Source organism: Eumetopias jubatus, unplaced genomic scaffold (genome assembly GCF_037043125.1).
Source record: "Eumetopias jubatus isolate StellerSeaLion01/CBP00866 unplaced genomic scaffold, mEumJub1_p1.0 scaffold_7, whole genome shotgun sequence".
Classification (NCBI taxonomy): domain Eukaryota; kingdom Metazoa; phylum Chordata; class Mammalia; order Carnivora; family Otariidae; genus Eumetopias; species Eumetopias jubatus.
In genome coordinates, this window is record NW_028274813.1 from 21260460 (window position 1) to 21286567 (window position 26108).

Genomic DNA, 26108 nt, shown 5'->3' on the forward strand with positions numbered 1-26108 from the left:
TTGGGGTCATGAGTCCAAGCCCCACGGTGGACATAGAGATTACTTAAGTAAATAAAACTTTAAAAATTGGCATGTAAATATACCATAAATTAGAAATAGATTGTTTACAATTTTTTTTACAAATTTTTTTTTTTGCTGAGAGATCATTTTAGATGTATCCTTGTGCACATTTATGAAAATTTTCTGAGGATTAGTTTTTTAAAGTAAATTTACTGGACTGAACGTAAAATTTTAAAAGACATTTGATCCCATACTGTTAAATTGTTCTTCAGAAAAGTAATTCTGCTTACTTCCTTTGAAACGACTCCTTTTCCTGTGCCTCAGCCAAGTATGTATTACCATTTTTAAATTTTTGCCAAATATTATATTTTAATTTGTTCTTTTTTATTTTTTTATGAGGGAGACTTCAAAATGTTCACAAAAGTGGAGGGTGTAATGACCCCCTTGCCCATCACCCAGGGTCAGCGGCCATCCACACTCTTACTCTTGCTGCATCACTGCCACCCCATACGAATCTACTCTTTTCTTTCTTAGAGTATTTACAGCAAATTCCATGTTATTTCACCTGTGTATGTATCTCTTAAAATACGGCTTTTTTTTCCCCAACAAACTCACAGTGCTATTATAATACCCACAAAATTAACGATTATTCTTTAATCACCCAATCCCCAGTCTCTCTGCAGTTTTCCCTGTTGGTTCAGATATCTTTTTAGAACTGATTTGTTTGAGTGAGTATCCACACTTAGATGTTAGGTTTTTCTTAATCTATAACAGTTCTCTATCCCTTGTTTTTTATTTCATTTTATTTGGTAAAGGAATAATGTCCTTTGTGCTATCCAGTGTCCCACATCTACATCTAACTGGTCATATCCTTGTAATGTCATTGAACTTGTTCCACCATCTGCTGTCTAGTCTGTAAACTGGAAGTTAATTCTAGAGGCTGAGTAGATTTAGCTCTGGTTTTTTATTGAGATTATCTCATAGAGTACTGTGTACTTCCTATTACATTACATCCGGAGGCATAGAGTATCTGATTGTCCCACTTCTAGTAATTGATCAGTGAAGCTGGGTGGTGTCTGTCTGATCCAGCCATTCAGAAGTTCCTCACTAACCTTTCACCTAGAGATTGTGACAACCGTTTGGTTTGTTGTCTGGACCCATTATTTCACTAGGAATTGCAAAGTGATGGCTTTCTAATGTATAATTCCTCCTGCCTTTGTTACCTGGGATTATTTTATAAAGAAAAACTTCCCCTCATCAACTATTTGGTTACCCTGAAACACAGTCCTTACAAGCAGGATAGATGCTTGGTTCTTGCCCTTGAAATATTTTCAAATAATTTGGTGCTCTAGCAACCTCCAAAGGAGGCCAGTAAGTACATTTTTGTTTGTTTGTTTCTGTTTGCTTTGCTTCTGAGCATCATTCCAGATCCATGGGTTTCACATATGTTTGCTTCACGCAATTGCAGTCCTTCTTTTTCATTGCTCACATTATCCCATTTTTGCATACTGAGAGTCCCTTTAAGTCCATTCTTTTGGACTAATCATAGGTGACTTTTTTTTTGTCTCTTTTTCTTTTTAATTAATTAATTTTTTTTTTGATGTAGTGTTCCATGATTCATTGCTTGCGTATAACACCCAGTGCTCCATTCAACACATGCCCTCTTTAATACCCATCGCTATGCTAACCCATCCCCCCACCCCCCTCCCCTCTAGAACCCTCAGTTTGCTTCTCAGAGTCCACAGTCTCTCATGGTTTGTCTCCCCCTCTGATTCCCCCACTTCATTTTTCCCTTCCTACTATCTTTTTTTTTTTTTTTTAACATATAATGTATTATTTGTTTGAGAGGTACAGGTCTGTGATTCATCAGTCTTACACAATTCACAGCACATACCCTCCCCAATGTCTATCACCCAGCCACCCCATCCCTCCCACCCCCCACCACTCCAGCAGCCCTCTGTTTGTTTCCTGAGATTAAGAATTCCTCATATCAGTGAGATCACATGATAACATGTCTTTCTCTGATTGACTTATTTTGCTTAGCATAATATCATAGGTGACTTTTAAACTTGTTTCTTTTCAGGCAAGATGGGATGTCTTAAATTCATCTTACACGTTTCCTAATCCAGAAATGAGTCAGCCATTTCTCAAAAAACAAAAACAAAAACAAATTTCTTTTAGTGGGAAATTGCATTTAGACACTACAATCTAGGCACCAGGGACATGCATTGCAACTGACTTGTCAGTACTGTCAGTACTTTTTGGTGAATATGGTTAGGAAATGTATCATTCATCCTGGTTCTTCCAGTTCGAATTAAATATTGTGAGAAAACCCAGTAGGTCAGATTGACAAATTGTGAACTCACAAGACTCAGAGATCTTACCCAGTACCAAACTTGACTAATATCTTCAGAGATATAATTATCATAAGACACAGGTAAAATGTCAAAAGTCCGTGACTGCCAGGGCTACTGCCAGGTCCTGCTTACCTCGATTAGGATGCACCCTGGCCCAGTAATTATAATTTTTCATTTTCTCAGTCACCCCCTACTCTCATCCAGACCTTTTTCTTGGAAGGGTTCTTCTCTGTAAGAGGGGCAAAACATCTTCACAGAAAATATTTCAAGGGCAAGAACCAAGCATCTCTAAATGATGCATATGGAATGTCACTTCCATGAAAGGGAGCTATTTCCATTACAAATTATCTCCAGGTTATTCCCTGATAATTGTATAGCTTGTGTGATGTTTTCTAGGAAGTAATTCCTCATAAGTACATACATCCCAGGTTTATGTACAGTGAGCAGTCTAGACACACCATATCCATCCTGCTAAAGCGTTCCATAGGTAAGGAGAACCCTCCTGGGAGTAAATACCTTTAGAGTGTTGGCGAGGAGGCCTTTGATCAGCATGTTTCTAACATGATTTGATCATGTCACCTCTCTCTCTGTTTATATATAACATAAGTTACATATGCATGGCCTTAAGTGTGTGCAGTCCCAACTACATTAGAATTGGGTAATACGACATTTGCTTCTAGACTTGCTTCCTTTATTGGCCTCTCATCCATATCTCTGCTATATTGATCTTCCTAAAACCCAAATTTGATCCATAACTCACCTATTTACAACCCTTCATTATCTCCCTATTTGCCTGTGAGATGAAGCACAAACTCCTTAGCATGATTTCCAAAGCCTTCTGTGTGCGGCATTCCTGCTGGCCTCTGTGACTTCATCTCCTGCAGCTCTGCCCAAGACCCTCTTACAGCTATATCAAACTCTTCACCAATCTTCAAATACACCATGCAGTTTATGCCTCTAGGTCTTTGTACAAGTTCTTCCTGCTGTTTGGAATACCTTCCTCAACCCCTTGCCCAAGATTATCGTATTTCCACTCATCTTTAAAGATGAACGTAAGTTTCTCCTTTCTGAAGCAGATCTGAACCACCCAAGGGCAGTTAAGAGTCTCATATCTTTAAGAACTTCCTGCTTGGTGTCCCTGCTTTCCCCCTTTCCCCCCTTATGGCAGTTGTCTTAGCAGCAGCCAGACCAGTATTCCTTCCCGTTCAGAGCCTCCAGTGGCTTCCTGTCACATTCACAATAAAGTCTAAACAAGGCCTTAAATGATCAAGTGCTTCCTATCTCTCTGACTTCATCTTCTGCCAGTTCCCTTCACTCACATGACTCCAGCCACGCTTGCCTTCTTGCTGTTTGTTGACTGTTTCACACTTATTTCCAGCTGTGTCTGGGATCCCCAAGACCACACTTGCAGCTCGATGATTCTCCATGAGACTCTCAGGACTGAGCATGTAGTCATATTTAGGGCTATGATTTATTACAGCAAAAGAACACAAAGCAAAATCAATAAGGAGAAAGATACATGGGTGAAGTCTGGGGAAAACTGGATGCAGGCTTCCAAAGGTCCTCTCTCTGGGGAGTCACACAGAACATATTTAATTTCCCCAGTAACAAGTTGTGACAACATGTGTGACATGCTGTCTACCAGGGAAATCGATTAGAGACCTAATACCTGGAGTCGTCGTAGGGGATTGGTCATGTAGGCAGTCTGTGCCTAGCACATACCAAAATTGCAGACTTGCTCAGGGAAAGCAGGTGTTGACCATAAACCATATTGTTTGTACAGTTGGGATGAGTCACTCATAACAGGGTAGTGGGAACCCTTCCAAAATCTTAAGTTCCCAGACACCAGCCAAGGGCTAACCTTATAAGCCTTTTCAAGGACAGAAGTTTAAGCCTGCTATGTGAACTCTTCTCTGCACAGTCTACCTCGTTGGTCATTGGCTATCTTGTCTTTATGGCAAAGTTAGTCTCAGTAAGACCTGGACAGTAGAGTGAGACCAATCTGCAGTATTGATTTCAGTTTTGCCCTTCATGAGCCCTGCACTTAGCCAATTAACAAGTCCCATTAATCATAAAGGCCAGATGGCTTCCTCCTTAAATATCTATATTAACCTTTTTTACCTAGCCTTAAGTCATCAGTTCAGGCCCAGCACAACTGGCCAGTAAGTTGAAACTGAGACGGTGTTGTGATAGGGTGCACATACAGAACGATAGTCCCAGAGGGCACGTGTGGTAACCCTGGAAACAAAGACTTTACCATCATTGGGTCGACCCAAGCAAGACATAGGTTAGGCAGGATGATGTGGCCTCCTGCCCTGGGCATCTTGTCCTAAGGTTTCCAATCCAAGTAATTTAGTTCAGTTTTTAGTGTCAGAGGGACTGCCAGTCAGTTCCAAACAGTTTTGTTGTCCGTGACACCAGTTCATCTACCTCATGAGTGTGGACAACATCTGGAGGTTTTCTGCATGGCAAGTGCAGGGGCTGGGCCACCTCCTGCTGCCTCATAGTCAGCCCTGTCTGGTATGAGCACAGGCTCCGCAGTCTGAACAGCTCGGAAAGGTGCATGGAGAGTTTTCCTTCAGGAAGGGGAAGAAGCTTCCAGGAATAGTTTCAAAAAACACCATCATTTCTTCTCCTCTCACTTGTGCCTCTCCAGATGCGGGGGTTTCAGTTTATTTTCCTTGGTTGTTACAAAATCAGTATTTGCATTCAGTAATTATAATTTTTTATTTTCTCAGTCACCCCCTACTCTCATCCAGACCTTTTTCTTGGAAGGGTTCTTCTCTGTAAGAGGGGCAAAACATCTTCACAGAAAAGCCTTTTTATACAGCTGAACCAGAAAAACATCATGTTCAAAATTGGTCAGGACAAAAATCCTGAATTTTCAAAAAATTTCAAAATGGGTTTACGTCACCTCCCACCTCTTTCACCCTGATCACTTATCCAGTAAGCGGCCTACAAAAGATCAGCCCCTCTCTGAGGACATCTGCATTGAATAATCAGATTGCACTAAGGCGTGTGCATGAGAGAGAGAGAGAGGCGAGGGAAGCAGTCAGATCATCAGTCCCTTGTTGGAGATGGCATCTTATCAGGAGAGCCAGGCACAAGTTAAGACCTGCTCCACAGGGGCTGGAAGTCCCTCTATCACTCGACCTGTCAGGAGCAAATAGAGGATCACAGTCCCTGTGATGTATCCTCTCCCAAAGGACAGCTTCGGACAACAGTCACAAGTTAAGAATGTGGTCAGTCTCTGTATCAGAAATACACAGCCAGTCAGCAGCTTGATTTCAGATGGTCCCATCAGAGAACAAGCCCTTTCCTGTGAACATTTGTCTGTGACCCAGACAATCCAGCCAGGCATCCGTGATTTTCCTCATAGTATGGGGCCCCACAGAGAGGTGGCCTGATATGCAGAGGCCACAGCGTCTGAGTTCTGTTTATTGAGCCTTTGGCTGCTCTCGGTTAGGTCCAGCTCACACCGAGGCCCGAAGCCTGTCCCAGATAGCATCAGGTTTTAGCTTCCAATCAAGTTCAAGCAAATAGGATCTGTGAATTCAGGATTTTTAAAAAGCCAGAGGCTTTTTTTCAGCTGCAAAGGTGCTGCAGGGCCAGAAAGTCCCAAGTAGCATGCAAGGCCATGCCATACCTTTTGTCTTGTCAGTCTTGGGCTCGCACTAGCGTACACAAGCTCACTCGCTCTCCCTCCCTCCCTCCCTGCACACACACATGCACACACACGCACATACACACAGGCATGCACATCAGGCTCTAAGGTCAGACCTCTACCTTCAGAAGCACTCACTAGCCAACTAAGACCTACTCTTTAGAGCTTCAAAAGTGTGTTTCCACCTGTGGATCACCTTTTTCTTACTGTTTCCCTTTTTACAGAGACTCCACTAAGCAAACATCCTTATTTTCCATAGCAAAACCTAGAAATTACAGAGACTTGTTCTGTTTCCAATACTCAAGCATTTAAATTCCAACCCGCCCACTGGTGGCAAAAAGCAAGGAAGTTTGTCCCACTAACACATTTCTTTTTTGTGGCTTCCCCTGATCAGGATGATTCCTCAGGCATGTATGGAATTATAAGCGTTTAACATTATGTACCAATTTTTTTCATGCATCCAGTTGTGATAGCCACGAAATACAAAGCCACTAAAAGAAACCTTTTTTTTTCTTATTGCAAGTTTACTTGAACTGCCAGGAAGTAAATTCATCATTTGTTAACGTTACAGCTACCAGGGAAGATCCTGGCTGGAATGCAGGGGAGGAAGGGGAGTGGGGGAGGCCGCGGCAAGAGCAGCTAGACTGAAAAAACAAACAAACAAACAAACTGCTGGAGTGCAGCCTTCTTCCCTTTTCTTTCTGCTTTATCTGAAATTTTGCTTCAGCCCTTGTGATGTGGGAAACAAAAGGAAAAGAAAAATTAAATTTCCTCACTACTTAACAGCCCATTCACAAGCCCTTAAAACAGGCAGAGTGACACTCTTCTAGAACTCAGCTGTCTTGGTGTTAATACTTTGCTAAGGGCAAAAGGCAATCTTAGCCCAACCCTCCAGGATCCTGTAAGTCTGCTTTAACATTTAAAAATTCCTTTGGAAACTTCCTTTATCTCTATCCCTCAAGATGCATGTTGGCAATCATCGCCCAAGCATAGGGCCCACCGATATACATCTGAAGGGTCTCATGACTAAGGTTTTATTAGACGGTAATAAATGACCTTCTCCCAACAATAGCCAGCTCCCTCAAGGTCCTGGAAACGTTGCTTCCAAAATTCCTTAGAGACTTAGGCTGTCCCTAACCGCCCCCCCCCCCAACTTGAAAATTGGGCTATAATCAGCCACTCCTCATAATGCCAGTGCAGCTCTTTCCTGTCCTGTCCCTGCGCTTTAATAAAACCACTTTTTTGCACCAAAGACGTCTCAAGAATTCTTTCTTGGCCGTCGGCTCCGAACCCCAACATCATTTCTACATCATTAGGACCTAGTTTTACTCGCCTTACCCCCATCCTGCTCCTCTACCTCACTTGGAGCAGAGAGCACTGTAAATTGATAACATTTTTGGCCCATTCACCTTTGGGAATTTGGAGGCCCTTTCTCCTATCTGGAGGAGAAAATAAAACCCAAAGACATCACTTTAGCCACCATGGCCAAAAGCAACTAGCCTGCTCTCCCAGAGTTGGATCTGTCATTTTCAGGTTCCACAAGTAACTTTTACCTCTCACAACAGTTAGGAGCTCAGCTGCTGCTGCATACCATGGATGACCCTGTAACTACCTGGCCACCGAAGATTCATCATACCCTGTCCCCTACCCTTCCTTTCCCAAACAGTAATTTCACCATGTTTAGGTGAGTCAGGGTCATCCTAGCTAATCCTACTTCTGATGCCAACTGACTTCAGGGGTCCCCAAGACTTCCCCAGGGTCTATGATTTGCTGGAGGACTCAGCATGGAGCTGTACTCACAGCTTTGGGTTATCGTAGCAAAAGGATACAAAGCAAAATCATCATGGGGCGAAGTGCAGAGGACACAAAATGCAAGTTTCCAGCAGTCGTCTTCCAGGGAATCATAGAGGATGTACTTAATTCCCTTAGCACATGTGACAACACATGAGAAATGTTATTTTCTAGGGGAGCTCATTAGAGACCCAGTGCTTGGAGTTTTTAATGGAGACTAGTCATATAATCACTCTTGGCCTGGCATGTACCAAAATTGCAGAAGGAAAACACGTGTTGAGGGTAAGCCACATTGTACAGTTTTGGTACAGTGAGTCACTACTATTAGGGTAGTGGGAACCCTCCCAAAATGTAAGTTCCCAGATTCTAGCCAAGGGCCCACTTTTCAAAGGATTAACAGGTATGCCTGTGATAACTATTTTCTGCACATCATCCCAGTAAACTTTTTGAAAATGAATGAATAAATGACCATCAGGAGGGGAAATTATTACATTGTGGTGTTTCCTATTGTAGAATACTCATAGTTGTTTTAAAAGGGGCATTATTATTGCAGATAACAAAACCCATCAAATAGTGGCAAAAGCAGAGGTTTATTTTGGTTCCATAGTTCAGGACTCTTGCCATCAAGGACTCCAGCTCCTTTCTCTTCTATTCAGTCTCCTTAGTAAATTAGCGTCATCTTCATGTTTGTTCCATGTGGTCACACCTGGTGATGGCTGTACCTCCAGGTCCTGGGTCCTCAGGAAGAACTGATAACCTGCATCAGAAGGGCAGGAGCCTCCCCCAGGAGTCACTAGTAAAACTACCAAGAAAATCACTTCATCATTCCTAGCTCTACAGAAGGTGAGGAAAGGGTTAAGAATTGACAACCAATCTACAGTCTGCCACCTGGAACAATGATAGTGTTAAGTGAAATGTCACACTGCAAAAAATTCACTTAGTATGATCCTTGTATTGGTCAGGGTTCTCCAGAGAAAGAGAACCAAAGGCTGTCTGCTGGCAGAATTACTTCTTGGTCAAGGGAGATCAGTCTTTGTTCTGTTGGACCTTCAACTAATTGAATGAGGCCCGCCCACGTTATGGAGGGTAGTCTGCTTTACTCAGAGTCCATTGACTTAAATGCTAATATCCTCCCCGAACACCTTCACGGAATCCGGAATAATGTTTGACCAAATATCTGGGCACTGTGGCCCAGCCAAGTTGACACAATTAACCATCACAGGCCCAAGGGAATTTATGGTGGTAGCTAAAGATGACAGTAATTTTTCTTTAATTTTGTATACTTTCCTATTGCTTGGATTGTCTTTGCTGCAATAAACATGTTATCCAGATAGTCATAAAAATTAGAAGAAAAATTAAGTCAAATAATGAGCCTCTTGCTCTGTTTTGAGTAGCACAAAAGGAACTGAGTTTAAACTTAACTAAATCATGCTTAAATTGGGTTCTGAAATTAGCAAGTTAGTTGAGTAATAAGATGGCATTGCTACCTCATTGTCACTTGCATGGGTGTGGCTGGGAATAAACAAACCTTAATTTAGTGATGAGATTTAACAGAGGATAAACGGTTAAGGAAACAGGCCATTCCCTACAACAGGTGCTGACTTTAATGAAAAGATTTTGTTTCTTTTATTTTGTACGGTTGTACAAGAAATTATTTGTGCAAGAAAACTCCTTTAGGAGACCATCCTTGTGGAAAAGTACACCACCAGGAGCATTTGAAACTCTAAGAACAATCTTTAAAGCCATTATTCAAAGAAGCTCACTCTTCTTAAATAGCAGTTTTCCTGAGCATGTTTCACCGTGTCTGGTTTCTGATAGTGCCTGTCACTTAAGTGTCATGAAGCTTGTCACTTTCTTCTGGGCACATGGGCCAGCGCTTCTGTTTTTACTTTAAAATGATTAGTTATTTCTCACAGAGAAGTGAGCTTGTAAACTCTGATCTTAATGTTTTGTTCATTCTTCATATTACTACATTTCATTCTTCTTCTGAAAATTAGGTTTTATTCTTTAAAGCAAGGCTTCCCAGGGGCGCCTGGGTGGCTCAGTCATTAAGCGTCTGCCTTCGGCTCAGGTCATGATCCCAGGGTCCTGGGATCGAGGCCCGCATCGGGCTCCCTGCTTGGTGGGAAGCCTGCTTCTCCCTCTCCCACTCCCCTTGCTTGTGTTCCCTCTCTCACTGTGTCTCTCTCTGTCAAATAAATAAAATCTTTAAAAAACAGAAAACAAGGCCTCCCTGCATATAGTCCGCTTGTTTCTCCTTCCTTCCCTCATTAACATATGTAATTTCTCAACTGTCGTTAGTAATTCTCAGCACTGAGTGAAAGTAATCTCTTGTAGCAAATTATATAACATTGGTATCTTCCCAAAGAGATTGCTATCCCATATTTCCACAATAAATACCTCTTTATTTGGCCTATACCATTTGCTTTATCTCGGGTATAATTTACTTTGAATCATCTGTTCTTATGTTTTGTTCTTAAAACTTTGGGGATTTTTGCTGATGGTTGGTTGAGTTTTTATCTTGGTGTTGACTAAAATTGATGAACGCTGTACGACAGTTGGTGAGGTTGATAGCTTTTTAACATTAAATGATTGTATTTCAACTACTTTCTACTACAAATACATTTTACCAAAATGTTACTTACCATTGTATGTTTAGAAGTACAAAATTGCTTCAAACAAGCAGCATGATTTTCTTATTAACAGAACACTCATCTAAACTTAGAGGTACAATATCAGACTTTTTTGGCAGTGTAAAAGCTCCTAAGATGAGAAATTTGCACAGCTAATTAGTCCCTTGCCTTTGTTTTTATGGATCATGAAGTTGACTTTTTGGGGTTTTTTTTGTTTGTTTGTTTTACCATTAGAAAATGAGGAAAAGATAGTGTCACAATTCCAGGACATTTTATTCAGTTCATATGGCAACGTTTACACTGTTCCCTCTCTCTTGGATTCTTTCCATAGCATCAGACATCCTGTAATAGCTTATATTTTAAAAACCAAAACCCCCTCCAGCAACCACCCTGCTTCCCTACACCCCTTTAATAGTATCGTTCTTTGAAAGAGTTGTCTGTGTTCACTAATTTCACCTCCTCTCTCCCCATTCTCTCATCCAACTCTCAGGTTGCTCTGGTCCCTTCACGACCTCTAAATCCACTCTGCTCCAGTTACATTCTCTGCTGAATTCTTGGTCAGTTCTTGTTCCTCATCTTTCTGACCTCTCCCATATTTTTTCCTACTCTGAAGATGCTTTCATCACTTAGCTGTTGGTTTTCTGGAATCTGCCAGATCTTGAAATACAACGTCACCCTGACACCCAGTCTTTTGATCCTCTGCTCCTGTCTATACCAGGTTTCTGTGTAATGGCTGCACTGTAGCTGATTTAACCAGTCTCCTGTTGACAGACCTTTGAGTTCTTGTTGGTTTTATATCTTTATACACAAATACAGTCTTACACATATCTCTTTGTATCCTTATGGGAGCATTTCTACAAGTTAAACATCTTAGAAGTGGAAAAATATGATCCAAAGTATGGACTGTATAAATTCTAATAGGTATTCCTAAGGGTCCCTCTTTAAGAGGTTGTACTAACTGATACTCCTACCAGCAGTATGAAAGTCCCCATTTACCTATAATCTGGCCAGCACTGAATGACTTCAGGTTTGGGGTTGTTGTTTGGGTTGTCCTCTTTTCTTTTTTTTTTAACTTTTTCTAGCTTTCTTGGATGATTTTTACTGACTTTGCAAGAGCAATTCTTTACTAGTTTAAATATAAAGTGGTCTGTTAATTATTACAAATTCTCATATAACATAAGTTGTAAAAATCTTACTGTCAAGGTTTAAATAGATTGTGGTATTGTGTCATTATTGTAGGGTCAAAATGTGATTCCTTATCTAGAACTGTGAGTTTTTACAGGAAGGTGCAAAATTGACTTAATGACACATTTTGCCCGCTTTCATTTTTAGAGTCAGGTTTGACTACTGGCTATCATGAACTTAAATTGCATAATCAGTCACCTCATTGTGCCAGAGCAGTGATTACCATGGTTTTTAAAGCTGGTACTATTTTTGTGGCAGTTTTTAAAACGATAGCTTTGAAATTCTTGCAAAATTTCTCCATGAAAAGAAAATTAACTGAAATTAACACTATTGTGAGGACTATCTACTTGAAATAATTGACCTGGAACTGGCAGTAGCAATTTCCCTGTTGTGATTTTGCTTGGAGAAGGTACCTGATACAAATTGTCTTTCTAGTTACTTACTAATAAAACATTATTTAGACCAAGATTCACTCTCACTAAATTGGTGAAGCATGGCACCTGGGGATTCTTCCTACTTAAGTTAGTGCTAATCAGCAGTAGGTTAAAACCTTTTGTTGCCAAAAGCCTTTGCATTCTTTCCAGTTTCTTTGCTGCTGTATAGTTCCATCACATGAAAGAGAATCCTTTCTTATATTTGCACCACTTAGAAAGTTTTGGCAAACTAGGATTCTTACGTCAAGCTATTTGTTTTTAAGACAAAAATTTCTATTATCAAAAAAAAAATTGGGGCACCTGCGTGGCTCTGTCGTTAAGCGTCTGCCTTCGGCTCAGGTCATGATCCCAGGGTCCTGGGATCGAGGCCCGCATCGGGCTCCCTGCTCAGCGGGAAGTCTGGTTATCCCTCTCCCACTCCCCCTGCTTGTGTTCCCTCTCTCGCTGTATCTCTCTGATAAATAAATAAAATCTTTTAAAAAAACCAAATATTCTTTTAAACTATTATATTTTATTTTGAAATTCAGATTTACAAACTGCTATTTTACAGGTACTATTTTTCTCAAGCAAATCTGAATCTAGTAGCAGTGCATATAGGAGAGCTGTTTTTCAAACTCTGGTTAAAATGACCCCTCTGAGGTGGTGCTAAAGGATACTTTGCTTTTTTGTACTAAAGATCGTTTCTTATAAACACAGACAGATTAAAGTGTTTGCCTCTGGTCAGTGATTACCAGGATGGTGAATGACATTTACCTGGTGGCAAACAGTTTGAAATTAATTTTGCCTTTCATAACTTACTGAAAATAGTTTTCAAATTAGTATGAATTCTTCTTTGCACGGGCAAGAAGGAGTGTCCATTTCCTGTGCTTTCAGAGCAGGAGCTCCTGTGATAGTAGCAGTGTCATCTCTTGAAGGCCTATTACCTTACGTGGCACACACCATGGTGGGTCCTTTAGGTGTATTATTTTAGTTCATCTTTGTGAGTAACGCTCTGCAGCAAGGACTCTTATCCCTATTTGTAGATAAGGAAGTTATCTGCAGATAATTTTACAGATAAGGGGAGAGATTAACGAATTTGCTCAAAGTGTACAGCTAGTAAGTGGTAGGGTTTGCATCAGGCATTCTGTCTCCAGAATCTGTACTCTTAATCACTAAGCTCTGATGCCTAATTACATTCTCCATGTAAAAGCAACCCGTGGAAGTTGACATGTACTCACACTTAACTGTGTATGGTTCTGGGCTCAACAGTGGCTCTCTGGTCTTCTCATGTACTTCTCATTTGGTACTCTTATGTGTACTCTTGGCTTCCAGTCTGTGAACTGGAGAACTTCCTCTTTGACCACAGCTGAAAAGATGTCTAAGACATCTTGTTTTTGGTTTTGTTTGTTAAAACCACTTTGAATGTAGCAGGATCAAAGCTTAACTTGTCTCTACCCTGATCCGTTTCATCCCTACCCAGTAACCTACTCCTCCTTTAGTGTTCTCCTAGTAAGGCAGCCATCCCCTCACTTCCTGAAGCCTTAATACCTGGGAGCCTTCCATGACTCCTCCCCTGTCATCTGCACATCTAGTCGATCAGGAAGTGGTGCCGTATCTACTTCCTTAGCATCAGTTGAGTACATCCACTTCTTTCATTCCATTATCCTCTTCAGGCTCCCATTACCTCTCAGTTACACTAATGTCACAACTTGTAAACTGGTTGCCTTGCATCCAGCCTTTTCTCCATTCCATTGTCCACTCTCTGAATAAAAATGTAAGTATGATCATATCATTCCTGTTTAAAACTCTTAAGTGAGTTTCCATTGTTCTCAGGATAAAGTCCAAACTCCTTAATCAGATTTATCAGGACATTCATAGTCTACCTTCTTTGTGCTGCTCTAGCTTTAGCCTCTTGTCCACTTGGGCACTCACACTGCATGTTCTAACGTATTAAACTTCTTGTATTTTTTTCTAAAGTGCTATCCTGTCTTTCATTTGATTCTTAGCTCACATGGTTCCCTCTGTCTAAAGTACTTCTGCCACCCCACCCTGAAGCAATTCATCCACCCTCTACTCCTACACGCCCGTGAAGTTCAGTGGTAAACCTCAGTTCCCAACAGGGGAGGTTTTCCTTTCTGTAACATCGATCACACTTTTGTTTGGTATCTCTCTTCCTTGCGAGGTGCTAAGTTGTATAGAGCCGAGACCTCTGTTCCACCTTGTTTCCAGCACCTGGCATGATTCCCAGCACCTAGAAGATAGTCAGAAAGAGCTTAAGAACAAATTGGAGATATGGTCTCTACTTTTAACAAGCTCAGAGTCTAGTGGGACAGGAGTATGGTAAAGAAAGAACCTCAGCAGATATCATACATGCTCTGATAAAATGCTAAGGTGTACGTGAGTGATGAACTTTACCTGGAGGAGCATTTTCCCTGTATAGCTTTATACTGTTAAAGAAACTGACTTATAACATTCAGATAGAAAAGAGGGGAATTGTGTTGAGCAGTGGAATTGCTCTGGTTGCATTTGCCTTATTTTTTGCTCGCTAGTTAGCCAGGAGTTTTACGGTAGACTTCTAACATTCTAAGCTTTATCAGATTTTTTTTTTTCAAAGATTTTATTTATTTGACAGAGAGAGACACAGCGAGAGAGGGAACACAAGCAGGGGAGTGAGAGAGGGAGAAGCAGGCTTCCCATGGAGCAGGGAGCCCGATGCGGGGCTCGATCCCAGGACCCTGGAATCGTGACCTGAGCCGAAGGCAGACGCTTAATGAATGAGCAACCCAGGCGCCCCTAAGCTTTATCAGATCTTAAGAGCTTCAGAAATTCTAAGGTAGATACAGAGCTGCCATGTACACTAAGCCAGCCATGTTCACTAAGTTGACCTATCCTTAAGTCATCCTAAAGAAAATTGATGCTGACTCTTTCATGTTCCCCATTTCAAATCATGTATTTTTGTCTTCAAATTCTGATCATTAGAATTGACAATATTAAATCCATGGATACCAGAGGTGCTGTTCATGTTTAGAGTTTTTTCTTATCTTTTCAGCTCTGACCGCCATTGAAGGCACAGCACATGGGGAGCCCTGTCACTTCCCTTTTCTGTTCCTGGATAAGGAATATGACGAATGTACATCAGATGGGAGGGAAGATGGTAGATTGTGGTGTGCTACAACCTATGACTACAAGGCAGATGAAAAGTGGGGCTTTTGTGAAAGTAAGTATTGCTCAGTTGGAGGCATGTCCACATTGCTTTATGTCTCAGACAACATTTTTAAGGCCTTTTTCTAGCCATCCTTTCCCCACCTTGGTCAGAAGTGGTCCCCATCAATGACATAGATATAGTCTTAAAGAATGGACTTAAGAGCAGGAAGCATGCAGTATACTCACTCCCGGGCTATCACTTGGCCAGCTTATCACACTCGTGTTTTATTTAGAGATGATTTTCTGTTGCTCTGCGCAGGTTGTTCTGTAAACCCTCAGGCAGGCTGCTAAATTAATTAATGTAAAACGTTTTTTGGCAATAAAGAAAAACAGAACATTATGCTGAGGTTAATTAATAGTACTTAGAAGAAAAATAGATAATACCTTTTTAAAATACTTTGAGTGAAATGTGCTGTGCTAAGGTAATATTTGACAGATACAGTATATTTAACTGCCCTAAATGTTAATGTCAGTATTGCCTCTGAAGGCAAGCTATGTTTTTGGGAAGAACTTTCTAACTGATAAAGAACAAAGAGAACCTTGAACATACCTCTTTTGATACCAGATGACATTTTCAAAATAATGGCTCTGATTGAATATTTAGGCATTCCTTAGAGATAGTCAGATATAGTCCATCTTTGGGTGTGGGCCAGTACAATTAGGTACTCCTGTTTAATACATCAAATTTTGTTTTTATATTACAAGAAGAAGTCACTTCTATTTCTATAAATAACTCCTAATGAAATATTCAAATGTCTCTTGATGAGTTTTAGATTTCTGTTAAAATGCTTTCTAACAGTAGCAAAATAATTTTGGGGAAATCTAATGCTATGATTTTCAGTGTTGTACATAAGAAAAAACAGAATTTGACTATTAAATCAAAATCTATATTTAATAAAAATCCTTTTTTTCAACTAATTTTTCGTTATGTCATTAGTCACATATTTTCTGCTTGTAAAGACACAGCCTTTCTGGTGAGGCTGAAGTGTCCTTTGACTGCAACAGTATTTTTTCTGACTATTTTTTGTTTTGTTTTGTTTTTAAAGATTTTTTTTTATTTATTTGACAGACATAGCGAGAGGGGGAACACAAGCAGGGGGAGTGGGAGAACCAGGCTTCCCGCTGAGCAAGGAGCCCCATGTGGGGACTCCATCCCAGGACTCTGGGATCATGACCTGAGGCAAAGGCAGATGCTTAACAACTGAGCCACCCAGGCGCCCCTAACTACTGTTTTTTTATTGTTCTCTTGTCCTTCAGTTTTAGGTCACCTTGGCATATAATCATAAGGCTCTACTGAAATTTTAGTTGACTTATATAAAAAGTTTTAGAATTACTAGCAGAAAAGCACTTTCCAAAAACAGGTTGATACAGCTTTTACAAGGAAGTGATTTTAATGAGTTTTACTGTTTTTTAAAAAAGTCTTAACTTTAGTCAGATAAGGCCACACATAAAAGCATGTGTCCTTAAAATCAGACTGGGAAATAGTGACATATCACTGTATTGGTAACTACCCAGAAGAAAGAATATATACTGATGTTTAATAAATAATTGGTTTAAAATTAAAATCGATTTAAAAGCATCTGACGTTTTGTTTTTAGCTGAAGAAGAAGCCACTAAACGGCGGCAAATGCAGGAAGCGGAAATGATGTACCAGACAGGGATGAAAATCCTCAACGGAAGCAACAAGAAAAGCCAGAAAAGAGAGTAGGTAGCACTGCCAGTCCATTCTTCCCCTGACATAGGCCATTATTGAGATAAAAAGCACTAAGTACTTGTTTTTTAAGTGCACTGCCGAAGACAGGATTTTTTTAGGCTGTATTATAAGAAAACCTGATATGACCTATAGACATTGGGGCATTACTTCTATCAGATTTCAGCTCTTCGGGCTAAAAAGATTATAAATACTCATCACAAGAATGAACAATAAGCAAAATGGAAATAATTAAAATTATAATAGTTTCTAAGAGCCAAGAATAAGTGTACTATTCAGAATTCAAAATGACATAAAAGGAATTGTCAGGTGTTTTTTTGTTTTTGCTTTGTAATTATCTTGCAGACAAACACTAGAATTTAGGAATTTGGAAAGAACATAAAGTTCAGTTGACTGTCTTTTAACATTTTATGTCCCTTAATTTCAGCTGACTTTTGTTATAGTCTGTGCAAAGATTTTAAAAGAAAATTGCAGTCGTTATAATTGGATTATTTATTAGATACTACATTATTATAATTCTTTCTCATTCTTAGACTGTTCTAAAATATTGCAATAACAGAACTGGTACCTTACATAAAAAGAAAAGTAGCCCAGAATGTTTTCTACATATATAAGTAAAATAATTTAGTGGAAATCAAATATCAGAGGGATTCTGTAGAATAAGAAAATTATTTATTGTGCATTTTAGTAGATTTTGTAAAAAAAAAAATTATTTTAAGTTTTTTTTTATTTAAGTTATCTCTACACCCAAAATGGGGTTCAAACTCATGACCCCGAGATCAAGAGTTACACGCTCTTCGAACTGAGCCAGCCAGGCACCCCAGATTCTGTAAAAATTTTAATGGGAGTTCCAAAATATTGCTAATGTGTTTGTTTTTGTTTTAATTGCTTATGTTTAAAGAGCATATCGGTATCTTCAAAAGGCAGCAGGCATGAATCATACCAAGGCCGTGGAGAGAGTGTCATATGCTCTTTTGTTTGGTGATTACCTGACACAGAATATCCAGGCAGCTAAAGAGATGTTTGAGAAACTGACTGAGGAAGGCTCTCCTAAGGGACAAACTGTAAGTGTACTTTCATTGCAGAATCTCTTGGTATATAGCACTTGTTTATTTTCACAGTAGTTTACTCTTTATGCTCTGCCTTCCCTGAACAAGTAAGGCTGGAAGGTAAAATGGGTTTAAATACTAATCCTGCGGCAGATCGTTTTACCAATCTTCTCGGACAGTCTTCTTCCTCAGGGTGAGAACACTTGTGGTCACCTAGGGCATTTTGCAGCTGCATCTTACCACAATTATACTTGTAGTTTTCCACATTCAGTCTGTACAGAATGAAACATAAAGGTAATTATTTTTTTATCTGAAATCACTCCCCATTGCCTTTTTTCCAAAGTTCAGATGCTCCAGCTTTTGTTAATCTTGGTGTTTTTTTAAAAGATATATTTTATTACAGAAGCAGTACATGTTCATTATAAGAAACTAGAAATACAAACTAAAAAAAAAAAAACAAAACTAAGAAAGAAAACATCATCATATCTGTACCCTCTGGACCTGAACATTGGTAACATGTTAATGCATGCACACCCTTCTTGACCTTTCTCTTTGTGTATTTATACATGTGAGCTTCTTATCAAAATGAAATGTCACTGTCTACTGTTCCCTTCCTTGCTCTTTCGATAAGTAGCCCTCATCATTCCAGTCCAGTAAATGTAATACCCAGACGGTCTTCATAGGGCGTAGAACCAAAACATTTCCTTTATCCCTGTTTTGTCCAAAGCACTATCCAGTGCAGGACTACACCTTCTATTTGGTCGTTAATGCTAGCAGAGTCCCTGCCTTTCTTTTGTGTCTGTGCCCGAGATAGGGACAGTTGTTCTGCAAAATGGCCTTCTTAGTTTGTCTGTTTGCTTCTTCCTTTTGTCCTTTATTTGGGATCTTCATCATCTGTATTTCCCATAGAGGATATCACAGCTAAAGGCTGATGAACTAAAGTCAAGTATTTTTGTCTCAGACAGCCTTATAGGGGGATGTTCTGCATCCCATATCACATCACACCATTTGATAAATATTCTCTGCTTGATTTCGCATGAGTAATAGTAAGATTGACACCTGGATTTAGGAGGCCACCACATTTATTTTTAAGTGCTCTCAGTAATTCAGGTTTATCGGAGGTGTGGGATTTGCTTAAATATAAAATTTCTAGTCACGGTTAGCGGAAGTCTGTTTTTAGACTATTTAAACAATAACAGGAATTGTGACTTTTTTTTTTTTTAAGATTTTATTTATTTATTTGACAGATAGCGAGAGCAGGAACATGAGCAGGGGGAGTGGGAGAGGGAGAAGCAGGCTCCCTGCCAAGCGAGGAGCCCAATGCGGGGCTCGGTCCCAGGACTCCGGAATCATGACCTGAGCCCAAGACAGACGCTTAACAACTGAGCCACCCAGGTGCCCCATGACCATTGTTTTCTATAGGACTGAATATCTACCCAGTCTGCAACTCTTACACAGTTTTGGTTTAATTTATAAACAGGTTATATCTTAATTGTTCCCCCTTTGTTTTCAAAGCTTTTTTCCCCTTCTTTGTGTAAGTCAGATTTTATATATTCACACATACATTCTTTATTCTACAGACACATTTGGCTCTAAGAATGGTTGTACTTCTAAGGCATCTTTCCCCTCTAGTAATGGCACTCCACAATGCCATAGTGCTTTATATGGCATATTGCAAAGCACTCTCTCCATGGTAATGAATTCTAGCTGATGTAACAGACATAGTCCCAGAATCACACTGGCTCAACACTACAAAGAATTATTCCTTGTTCACACCAGGGTCAATGCGGTTCCCCTGCCTATGTCACTCTCTTCCCAATGCTGACACAGTCAAGGGCCACTTCTGCCACATAGCTGTACCATCTGAAACATGGGGCTTTCGAGCCATCATGAAGGGAGAAGAGAGGGCTGGAGGATTTTCTATAAAGTTTTTTTTTTTTTTTTGAAGATTTTATTTATTTATTTGACAGAGAGAGACACAGCGAGAGAAGGAACACAAGCAGGGGGAGTGGGGGAGGGAGAAGCAGGCTTCCCGCCAAGCAGGGAGCCTGATGCGGGGCTCTGTCCCAGGACCCTGGGATCATCACCTGAGCCCAAGGCAGATGCTTAACGACTGAGCCACCCAGGCGCCCCTTCTGTAAAGTTTTTAATGGCCAGGCCTAAAAATGGCTTGCATCTCTCTTTGCCACATCCTAAACACGTGACCCTACCCAAGTACAAGGGTGGGGAGGGGGCGGGGCGGGGGCAGGGAGTGGCTGGGAAATGTAGAAGAGCTCATGGATTTTGATGAATGCTGGCACATGACACACCTGCCTTTCTGACTTTAGCTTTTACTTTCATGTCTTCAAGGATGGTCCTCAGTGGGCAAAGGTAGAACCTTATCAATGTATTGTTTGCTTGGTTGTAGTTTTTTGTTTTGGGGGTTTTTGTAATGAAAAATTGTGTGTGCTTCAGCATTGTAAAGTGACCTTTCTCTGTTTCCCCTTCAACATGACCCTTGCAGCCCCTTTTTATTGCTAGGATGTTTATCTTGGTAGCCTCTTACTATTTTCATTGTGTATTCTCCTTTGATAGGTAATGTGTTGATGTGATGATATAGGGGTTTTTTGGTTCTCATAATAGCTGTTGATCAAGATAAAGGAAAAGCCATGCTTGAATGTGTTCAGCTTTGGTTTTGTAATTAATATTTTATTAAGCTGTCTTTAATCTTCAAGCTAAACTTTTTGATTTGTTTAGTTGTATTTCATTGTGTAATTTGTAAAACCTTGAATGCATTTCTGAGGCTCCTTAATTAACCACAGTTATACATACTTGGATTGTTCAAGTCTTTCAAGATCTAAAGATTCTTGCATCTTTTCATTGTTCATAAAACTATGTCTGTGGATAAACTTCCACTAGGGAAGAATTCTTACTTTTACCATTTTATTTTAGGCTCTTGGCTTTCTTTATGCTTCTGGACTTGGTGTTAATTCAAGTCAGGCAAAGGTAATATTATTAAAACTTCATTGTATACTACCATTTGAATTGGGTCAGTGTGTGCCTGTGTTCAGTTAAGCATATTTTGTTCTTTCCCAGGCCCTCGTATATTATACTTTTGGAGCTCTTGGGGGCAACCTAATAGCGCACATGGTTTTGGTAAGTAGCACTTTAGTAACATTGAGGAGCAGAATTTTTGGTTCATGAAGGGTCATAGCTTTTCTAGCTTTCATGAATGAGATGCACTTATATTCATTAAGATCAAATATTCAGTTGAACATTCTTCGAATTCTTGTTAATAGGTACAACACTTGCATCTAAACATGGATGAAAATTTGCACAGTCCACAATTTTTCTTTAAAATGATGACTTTGGCTGATTGCCCTTGTGATAAATGGCTCTTTTTTATTTTCTGTAAGTTGGAAATGTTTGTCAAAATCATTTCTTCGATTATTACAGATTTTACATTGAAAATTGATTTATGTTTTACATTTAAATTTACACAAATAAGGAGATTGTTACAGGAATCAGCTAGAAAGGCACTTAACCCACACTGATGTTGGAAGGAGAGGTGAAAGGATAAACTTCTGAGGAAACAAGTAACTAAAGTAATTCTTGAGGGATAAATCGCAGTGAATAGAAGTGGAAGGGCATTCAGACAGCAGGAGCAATATATGCAGAAGGACAGTGATGAGGGAATGTGGTGCTTGCAAGAAAATACAGGCTCTTTAGTGTGGCTGGAGAGTAGAATGTCAGGAAATTTATCAGGAATCATGTAAATGGGCTGTATGTCATGCCAAGGAGCTTGGACCTACCTCATCTGTACAGACGTAAACTGCTGAAGTAGTTTAAGCCAGTGAAAAACAAGGATGTTGCTCCGACTTTCTGAAACATTCCTCACTAATTTTGAAGTTTTTTTTCCCATTTGCTTTTTTCATCTATGGTAGGTAACATTTATTCCTCAAACAGTAATTGAAAAGTTCCTTTTAGATGAATTTTCCAGAAATTTAAAGCATATTTTTATATGGCAAAAGTATGTTACATTGGGGAGGGCATGTGCTATGGTGAGCGCTGTGAATTGTGTAAGACTGTTGAATCACAGACCTGTACCTCTGAAACAAATAATACATTCTATGTTAAAAAAAAAAAAAAGTAGGAAGGGAAAAATGAAGGGGGCGGAATCAGAGGGGGAGACGAACCATGAGAGACTGTGGACTCTGAGAAACAAACTGAGGGTTCTAGAGGGGAGGGGGCTGGGGGATGGGTTAGCCTGGTGATGGGTGTTAAAGAGGGCACGTATTGCATGGAGCACTGGGTGTTGTATGCAAACAATGAGTCATGGAACACTACATCAAAAACTAATGATGTAAGGTATGGTGATTAACATAATAAAATAAAATTTAAAAAAAAATTTTTTTAAAGTATGTTAAATATTTTTGACAATATCTTTTTTTATTTACCAATCTTAAATAGTGACTACAGAATAAGAACATTAAATATTATACATGTTATTATACAGTAATGCCCGAAGGATTGTTAAAGATTGTAAAGTTATTTAAGTCTGTGCTGAATGACTCAAGAGAGCTCTTACTTTTTTTTTGTTCTGTTCTTTATAGTTAGCTATCTTCCTCCTCAGTCTGAAATCATTTTTTGCTCATGTTACTGTGCCTGCTCCTGGTAGTCGCTCATATTCCCTATTTTGCTCATTTGTTGCTTCTTTCCTCGTTTGGTAGATCAACCCATTTTTGTTAAAATCAGGTTTAAAATAAGATTAGAATGTGTTCTAAGCAAGAACCTAAGTAATTTTCTCTTACACGTGAGATGCGCACACTTCATCCATAAAGTTCATGGCATCTATTTTGATTTCTTTGGGAACTTCATTATTTCCTAGTTCTTACCTATAGTCTGGTTTTTGGAGTTGCTGAATAAATTACCTCAGAACCTGAAACTCAGGATAAACGAGGTAGTAGTATACTGGGATCAAGGGACTGCAGAAGTACGTTCTGAGAGCGGGTGGCTTCATTCATTCCGGCAAGATTGCCAGTGAAGCGTGTGAACCTGCAGTCTTCTCACTGGAGCTTCTCTCACAGGGTTATCGGTACTGGGCTGGCATCGGAGTCCTCCAGAGTTGCGAATCGGCACTGACTCACTATCGTCTTGTTGCCAATCATGGTATCTATTTTTTTTTTTGCCTTTCACCTTATCAAAAGAAATAAAAAACAGTATGGAATTAATTTCAAATACATCTGTTTTTGTTGTACTACTTGAAATCATCATGATCGACTCTCTTAAGTGGGATGATCTTTACACTAGTTGACTAAGATCTCCTTTGTGCCTGTGTGTGCGCGCACACGCGTACGTGTACACTTTGGATTCCACTTACTAAATATTTTGTGGAAAACACTGGGTCTGTATAGATTACTATTTTGTAATCTTTAGATTACTGTTAGCATAGTGTCTGTCAGTGTTTGGCAGCTGAAATTCTACTTCCTTCTGTGGAACAATCCTTCTGACCTTCCTCCATGTTATTACTTCATTGCCCTGTTTAGTTGCTAGTGATATCTCGCTGACAGGAGGCTCAGTAGTACAGAGAATACGGCTGCCTGACGAGGTGGAAAATCCAGGAATGAATAGTGGGATGCTGGAAGAAGATTTGATTCAATACTATCAGTTCCTAGCAGAAAAAGGTGATGTACAAGCACAGGTATGTGTTTAACATCTCAGGGCGTGTGTCACTGCATTATAACAGTCGTGGGGCAAACTCTTACCTCCCTAAGAAACGTTTCCATTGCTCTGAGCCATATTAACTACATATTAGAATCACCTGAGTAGCATTATTTTTAAAAGTACCAAGAGTCTCATACTGTGAAGACATTTCCACTTGAATGCATCAAGGATGTAGCCTAGTCATTGATAGTTCATAGAAGCTGGCCAGGCGATTGCACCATGGTTGGAAACCACTGCTTGAACAGAGCAGTGTCTTGATGATGAAGGCTCTTATTGGAGTCACCAAGGATGAAAACTGCCCCTTTCTTTCAACAAAAAGTCTCTGGAACATTTGGAATTTCAGATGCCCTTTAGAGCCATTTACTGTTCATGTTTCCTTTGTTCATCTTGGACCATAATTTCCTCAAGGTCAAGGACAGAAGTAACCTTGTTCAATGTAAATTGTATGGTATATCCATCAAAGTACCATGTATAATTTGTTATTTCATGGGTTATTTCATAATCCTGAAATAAAAAAGAGGACTTCAACATCTGCCTTTTTTTCCATGCAGTTTATAGGTCTTTCCTGATTTAGACACATAGAGACATGAATGTTAGATACTTTTTGAGAACAATTGATTTTAAGACTTAACAGAAGGGCATCTTATGTTTTAAAAAAAAACAAAACAAAACTGTAGTGAAAGATCTAAATCTTAGCTCATAGAAATTTTAATAAAGTTCTCTTGTCTAATTAAACATCTTTCTTTTATATCAGAGGCCAGTTAAAATTCAAAACTATCTAAAAGCCCCAAAATAGGGAATTATTTAGCTCAATTACAACACTTCCATGTATGGAATTTTATGCAACCATTAAAAATTATGTAGAATACTACTTACTGTGGAAAGCTGACTTTAGTGTATTCAGTGGAAAACTCAAGCTAAAAAAATCCGTATGTGGTATAGTATATCATTTTGTTCTTTTTGCTACTCGAATTACAACCTTAATACAGAAAAGTACGTAAATCGGAAGCCTACAGCCCCCTGATGGAGCACCAGGTGAGCCTCCTGTGAAGCGTAGCTAGCATCCCAGCAGCGGGCCCCCTGCCCCCAGTGGGTTGCCCTCAGAGCTGACTTCTAACACTATGGATCGGTTTGGCCTGGTTTTGAATTTTACGTTAAAAAAAAAAATCATACAGCATTTTTTGGTATCAGCTTCTTTTGCTCAGCATTATGTTTATGAAATCAATCCATGTGTTTTCATGTAGCTGAAATTCATTCATTTACATTGCCCTATAGTATTTCATTGTATAAAAATCCCACAACTTATTTACCCATTTTACTCTTCCCAGATATGGGCGATTGCAAATAATGCTCTGTGCATATTCTCTTGCATGTCTTGTGCATCAGTACTGTCTTAAATTTCTATAACTTTATAAATCTTGATATGTGGTAGAATACATTTCCCTGTTGTCATAGTTTTCATGATATTTAGCTCTAATATTCATTGTGATTTCTTCTGACCCATGTGTAATTTTAGAAGTGCATTGCTTAGTTTTCATATAAATGGGGGATTTATTACTTACCATTTGTGTTGATTTCTAGCTTAATCCACTGTGGTCAGAATATTCTCTGTATGGGACACCTGGGAGGCACAGTCAGTTAAGCATCTGACTCCTGGTTTCTGCTTAAGATTCTCTCTCTCTGGGGTGCCTGGGTGGCTCAGTCGGTTAAGCATCTGCCTTCAGCTCAGGGCATGATCCCAGGGTCCTGGGATTGAGCCCCGTGTGGGCTCCTTGCTCAGCGGGGAGCCTGCATCTAAACAAAAAAAATAAGAATATGCTATGTATGATTTCATTTGGGATTTCCTGAGACTCGCTTTATGATCCATTGTTTGAGCAAATTTCGTGTGCTAAAGAGAATATAAATTTTACAGTCTTTGGGTATAGTGTTCTTTATGTGTCAGTTGAGTTATGTTTCTTAATCCTGTTGTTCAAATCTTGTGAATCCTTACTGAATTTGTCTGCTTTTTCTGTGCAGTGCTGAGACAGTATTGTTTAAATTGCCCCCTTGGTGTGCCTATGTCTCTGTCTTCTTCTATTTCTGTCAATTTTGATTTATGTATTTTAGGCCATGTAGAGTGCATATAGACTTAATACTGTTATCTTTTTGTTAAATTAGCTTGTATATCATGAAATGTCCTCTTTTATCTCCAGAAATGTTTTTTGCTTTAAATTGTACTTTGGTACTAGCCAGCTATGCCACTTTCTTTTGGTTAGTATTTACATGGAATATCTTTTCTATCTTCTGTATTCACCTCTTATGTTTAAGGTATGTCTCTTGGAAGCATCATTGGACTACTTTTTATTTTTTTTTAATCCATTCTGACAGTCTTTTAATTGAAAGTAATGAATATTTGTGT

The 26108-nt window shown here is 39.5% G+C and overlaps 1 protein-coding gene across 1 annotated transcript in view; it reads left to right on the top strand.

Moving 5' to 3' along the window:
* Positions 1-26108, top strand: part of SEL1L (SEL1L adaptor subunit of SYVN1 ubiquitin ligase) — a 55638-nt gene that overhangs the window by 7422 nt on the left and 22108 nt on the right. Inside the window, exons 4-10 of the mRNA XM_028097846.2 lie at positions 15093-15260; positions 16846-16951; positions 17860-18022; positions 20939-20992; positions 21083-21142; positions 23074-23155; positions 23533-23687. Of these exons, the coding sequence (XP_027953647.1) occupies positions 15093-15260; positions 16846-16951; positions 17860-18022; positions 20939-20992; positions 21083-21142; positions 23074-23155; positions 23533-23687 (788 nt within the window). The remainder of the gene's footprint in view (positions 1-15092; positions 15261-16845; positions 16952-17859; positions 18023-20938; positions 20993-21082; positions 21143-23073; positions 23156-23532; positions 23688-26108) is intronic.